The 5,550-nt window shown below is 34.0% G+C and overlaps 1 protein-coding gene across 6 annotated transcripts; it reads left to right on the top strand.

Annotated features, from left to right (window-relative positions):
* On the top strand, positions 1-5,132 carry LOC130641948 (uncharacterized). 6 transcript variants are annotated; one of them, XM_057449016.1, is made up of 7 exons: positions 1-403; positions 1,933-2,109; positions 2,228-2,362; positions 2,732-2,866; positions 3,424-3,507; positions 3,833-3,928; positions 4,721-5,132. In XM_057449016.1, the coding sequence occupies exons 1-6, from the start codon at positions 331-333 to the stop codon at positions 3,892-3,894; spliced, it is 666 nt and encodes a 221-aa protein (XP_057304999.1). In that variant the 5' UTR covers positions 1-330; the 3' UTR covers positions 3,895-3,928; positions 4,721-5,132. The 6 variants fall into 6 exon arrangements, with proteins under 6 accessions (XP_057304999.1, XP_057305007.1, XP_057304975.1 ...); XM_057449024.1 differs by having other exon boundaries at positions 3-403; positions 3,424-3,483; XM_057448992.1 differs by having other exon boundaries at positions 5-403; positions 2,732-3,085; positions 3,833-3,932.
* Positions 5,133-5,550: the final 418 nt, after the last annotated feature.

Genomic DNA, 5,550 nt, shown 5'->3' with positions numbered 1-5,550 from the left:
CGGAAAAAGCCTGAGGCACCACGCACGTGTTAATGCCGAAGTATTTTAAATAAGAGTTACTTTTAAAATTTTAAACCACGGAATGACATTTTGGATAAAGCATCTTCCTTTAACTTAGGTTTCCTACAAGAACCAAGTTTTCTTTAATAAATGTGACAGATGGCTTTTATACTGCACACTTGGAGGTCATTGTTGATAAAGCTTTACATAATGATTGACCTAATGTTTTCCTTTTGTTTTGGGGTCAGAGGGCAGAGCAAAGAAAAAGTCGAAGTCACAATAACAACAAATTTGGAAGGGCGAGTCGTTTCGTTGTGATATTTGGACAAAATGTCACTCAAGTTTTGCTTATATTCGTTTTCGTTGGCCTTCTTAATCACTGCAGTGCAGCAGCAATTTTTAGGTATATAATTCTTATCAATTTTTGTTTAAATAGCTAGCTATATAGCTAGCTAGCTCTTCTCTTGCCAGTCTTGCCCCACCCAGTTTTACAAATGTGCAAAATTAATTTCCACATATAGCTTGCTAGCTAATGACTTTTCACTCAGTTACATTCAGTTGAAATGACCTTAAAAACCTTTGACCATCACTGCACATAAGGCCAAGGAAAATAACATCACAGTTTCCTTCCTAGCTAGCTAGACATATTCAAAAATGTGGGTGGTGTAGATGAGAGAAACTGTGATACCATTTCTCTCCTGTCTAACTAAAGCATTACACATTGATTTCACAGTTACGCGATTTCACAGTTACGCTCAATCTACAGTTACGCTCAATCTACAAATCAGGGATCCTGGGATCAGATCCCCTAAATTCAGGCATCGGCAGAACCCCTGAATCACGAATATTGTGGTTTTCTCTATTGTTCACACATGTGTTTTTTAACTGAAGGTAGTTTACTCTATAATTCAGATCAGCTAAAATATCTATGTAGATTTATTGGTAGCTACCAAATCAGATGTTTTACGGTTAGAATGGCTAAAACTGGAATTCACTTTGGTTGACATATATATATATATATTTGTAACTAAACTTTGTAACTATTTATTTATAACTAAAATATTAGGCTTGAGAAACATGGCCCTTGTGATACATTGTTTTGTGAGTTATTCGCTAATTATTTATTATATATATCTAATATTGGCTGTGCATTTCGAATACGAAAACTAGAACACATTTTTGACAGCTGAGCTTTGTTTGAACTGAAATTTGTTGAGTCCAGGAAAACAATCCATCGTTACCGTGATTTGAATCTAACAGAAATTATCAAAACGTTTTTTCTTTTCCACCGGTAGTCTCACAAAATATTTCATAATCCCCTTAAATAAAGTAAAACATTGCTACTGTCTTTATTGCTTTGCCAACATGTCACTGAAACGAAACGATCGCTTTTACCAAATTTCCAGGCTTGGTATAATAAAGCACGAATATCACTCGATTGCAGTGAACAAAAGTCCCTGGAACATAGGATCCCTGTTCCGTAAGTTGAGCCTAACTGTTTAACAGTCATGTCATCCCAGGATGAGATTTCATCCCACCTGAACACGTAAATGTTATGAGGATTTTCATTAGAAACGGGTTAACTCGTCTCGGAGTATAATTTTACGTGTAAACGGCCCCTAAATATGTTTAAATGAACAGACATGTAGCCAAACTGTGTTCTGTAAAGACGTTAAACAACAGGTGAAACTAGAAATCAAAAACTTATCTCTGCTAGTGTCCAGCTGTGATCGTTTTAAATAGACTTGGTCTAAAAATTCACACAATGGTTTTTTTGAAAGACAAATATCTTTTCAATTTGTTTTTACTGACCCTTAACATTTCCAGAATGAAAGAAAAATCAAATTAACTCCTGTGTGGAATTTAGATAGAGAAGTTGCATAATTTTCTGAAATAAGGAAAGTTGTATAACATTTTTTCTGCTATTTCTAGATTATAATATGCGTGCTTGGGCAGACAACCTATATCCGTTGGTTGGATCCGATTTACGCTTATACTGTTATGCTCATGACAAGACAAATAAAGGACCACTTAATCTAACTTTCCATACTTCGGACGAACTTGAAGTTCCATCTTCAGACCATATTATTTATATGAAAGAATATTTTGGTACATATAACTTCTTCTGTTTTTGTATTGTAGCAGCGTAATGCCAAGTTCTACTCTGTAATGATTTTAACAACACATTTCTCCAGCTTGTTTATTAGTTTCTGCACATCACATTTAGAAAAAAATGATACCACATTAGTCACAGCTTTGATAAAAAATTTAACACTTAATGATGAAAAAAAAGATGGTATTAAAATGTGTCGCTACGATAGAAGATCTAGTTCTTATCTGATAAATTTCTTCATCATACCTAGTAAGTAATCTTTTATTTTACAATCCACTTTTCTAATTTTTTTGTTCTTCTCAGGAAATCTGAGATTACAAGTTATTTGTATCAAACAGTTCATATTTCAAAGTGAACCTACAAAATTTAGAATGATAACTGCATATATTTTTTGTCATTGCAAGAAATAAACTAATTTTTAAACATTTTTAAATTTCATTTCTCCATTTGAATGTTCCAAAAATCAGTATAAGATTACGCAAGAAGATTGTTTATGGTTTTCTGTTTTAAAGTAACAACCAACATCAAGAATACGATTGCGTAGAACATATACTATTCTTTTTACAAACAGCAGTCTCACGAACATTAATGTAATATATATACCTAATTTTATTCTAGAAACTAGTGTCCCAAATATCACTGTCAATAAAGATAAATTTACAGCAGAGCTAGGCACCTCTTTGACAATGTCTTGTAAGATTTCCGTTGTCTTGGGAGAGCCTGTGATAGGGATGAATTTGGTTTGGAAATACGGTACGAACACAGGAAAACTTCCAAATGACACTGATGTTAGCCTTGACACAAACATTGTTGAATACCCTGACAAAAAAAATTCATATGCATATTCGTCTCTTAATATATCCAATGTACGCGGCTACCATAGTGGAAAGTACTTTTGTGTGGCAGAGTTATCTTTAACAAAACGTATTGGTCGTATTGCTCGTTTTAATAAAATTGTTACTTTAATGGCAGGTACTCTACCAGTTTCTTTTTATTGTATATCAACACATTTTGAACCAGATTTGCTTTTTCCCTGAAGCTTGTAAATTTCGTTGGGTTTGTTACGTTGCTGCTTCAATATTATTACTCTTTGTTTATGTTTTACCTTTTCAACCATTCAAATTATACAGTGATTGAACTTAAGATTTTTTATGCTGAAAATTTATCAAAAAAACATTTCAAATGCAAAAAACACTATTTCGTTTGTTCCGTTTTTGGTAAAATAGCATATGTGGTATTATATATTTCAAACATACATTTCACGTAATATCAAGTGAAATACTTAAGTATGTGCTAATTTATTATTTTAGTTAAAAAGTCTGTTGCAACAAACGTGGGAACAAGTCTCCACATACCAATGTTGAACTTTGGTGAGCTTCCTACTTGTATTCAAGGTGGTGATAATCAAAATTCGCTAGAGTTGACTTTAAAATGACGATCTTTCTGGAAGGTGTATTAGTAACTGTGTTACAAAGTATTGACTATGATGTTTTTGTAGTTACCTCCTGTTCAACAGTGTTATCATGTGCAAGAAGTTAAACTTCAATTTCATTTTCTTTCACATTCCTTATCAATAGTAGACATAGTTATGGTTATGAAACGACGAGTGTTTCAAGAATGGATTTTTCTCACTACTCAGTAATGGGGACTTATTTATATTTAATTTAATTATTTACCTTATTTAACCATCCACGGTATATGTTTTGTTTTTGGTTTTAGCGGCCCAACTTCCCCTCCTGTTGTGTCTCATTCAACTGGTGAAGGTGTTCGTGCAAGAGTGACAAGTGAAGATGAAGAGAATACAGCGTGAAAAAAGTGGGTATGATTGTCTTTGTGACTTGTAGCTTCTTTTTCCCCTCATTTTTCCTTTAATTTACCACAGCGAAAACTTGTCCCTGTGCTAGCAGGGCTCCAAACGGTTAGCACCGTTGCAAACAGACAGACGGACGATGTTTATTATTAAAGAGATGCAAAATTATTTCTTTTATACTAATCCCAATAAATCTGTCTGGAATTAGTATAAAAGAAGTAAAGCGCTCCATAACAACTATTAAGTCAACATTCCTTTTTCTGAGTTATTGAACTTTTGACATCTACCAAAATAGATAGGATGCTCATCATGACGAAATAGTCACCATCCCTAACGGTTGAACCTGTAGGATGTGTTGTTTATATCCTAGCCGCTTAAATTATAAATTTTTGCGAGAACTTGTTTTGTAAGAACGGCAAACCAAAAGGATGCATCCGGCGTTATGTCAGTCTTTCAACTAATACAGGTGTATTTACTTTCCTTTTCTCACTAATCGTGACAGGAGTTCTCTAGCTATATCTCTTGGTCTCTTTTTATGAAGACGAATTGTGGCCTGCCTGGTGTCTTAGGTAAAGGCAGCTGTGGAAAGGAAATAGGTGAGAAAAGATGTAAAAATGTATTCCGTTCCACTTATGATATTTTTTACATTTTGTTCTTCTGTAATAGACAACCATAGAGTAACAGCCAAACACGTACAAATTCTACGCCATATTAAGCGCCCAGTCAAATTCGGCTGGCCAGTATCACAGTTTGTTCAAAATCTTGTAACTTAGATATTAATTTTTTCAAATTTCTAGATCTTTACGAAGAAGTTAATGAAGATATTACGAAGTTAATGAAGATATTACGAAGAAAAATGTTGAAGATGGACGTTGTTGCTCGGAAAAATATTCTCAATGAACATTGTAGTGTGATTTTGTTTTTAGTGTTGATTTTTTTGAGATAAGATGAGCCCCAAGTTCCATTTTTACTGAACAGCGATCAGCTTATAGGTAAACTATTCCTGAATATTTTAATGCTTCCAATAAGCGTCTCCCTTCAATTAGACGCCTCCTTTCAATTGAGAGTTATTACCAGCAAAAGTAGTGCTCAGTGCTCGTTTTATTTGTTTTTCTTTACTTCATTATCGTATTGTTTCATGTCGTGATAAAAATTGTATTGGTTTCTTTTAAAAAGTGTGTTGTGAATTCTAAAAACCCGCACACTCAATTAACTGTTTTCTGACAGCAAATTCATCTTAAAATACCGTGGCAAGTAGTGGTTATGACAAATTTAGGTTTTTATTGCGCATTCTGGCACTTTTTCCACCCAACCGCAATATCAATGCATAGCAACGCACATAGCAACCATTTTCGCATTTTTAGACAGCTTTCTTGTCCCTCCGTAGATGTTTAATTCCTTGCAATAGCTAGATGATACTTTAGGGCCTCCTAAAACAATATATGACAGTTTTCAATATTAAATGTGGTGTTCCACAAGCATTCAGAAAGCTGTCTTAACGACGCACTCGTCAGAGTTTACTCGTTAAGTTCGTTGGTGCTTTTCAGGTCGAAATAGTGCTGGCGTAACCTTTTGTAGACCAACAAGTCAAGAATGTCCATAAAATAATCTTTAAACAAGTTTTTTA

The sequence above is a fragment of the Hydractinia symbiolongicarpus genome, chromosome 1 (genome assembly GCF_029227915.1).
Source record: "Hydractinia symbiolongicarpus strain clone_291-10 chromosome 1, HSymV2.1, whole genome shotgun sequence".
Lineage (NCBI taxonomy): Eukaryota > Metazoa > Cnidaria > Hydrozoa > Anthoathecata > Hydractiniidae > Hydractinia > Hydractinia symbiolongicarpus.
Note: the sequence above shows the minus strand (reverse complement) of the source record. Positions and strands in the feature narration are given on the sequence as shown.

What these genes read in the sequence shown, in the direction of transcription:
- LOC130641948 (XM_057448992.1), top strand. Translation starts at nt 331, where the DNA reads ATGTCACTCAAGTTTTGCTTATATTCGTTTTCGTTGGCCTTCTTAATC. An exon ending in AAATTTCTTCATCATACCTA is followed by an intron (nt 2,363 to 2,731) that starts GTAAGTAATCTT and finishes ATTTTATTCTAG; the next exon opens with AAACTAGTGTCCCAAATATC. An exon ending in AATTGTTACTTTAATGGCAG is followed by an intron (nt 3,086 to 3,423) that starts GTACTCTACCAG and finishes TTATTATTTTAG; the next exon opens with TTAAAAAGTCTGTTGCAACA.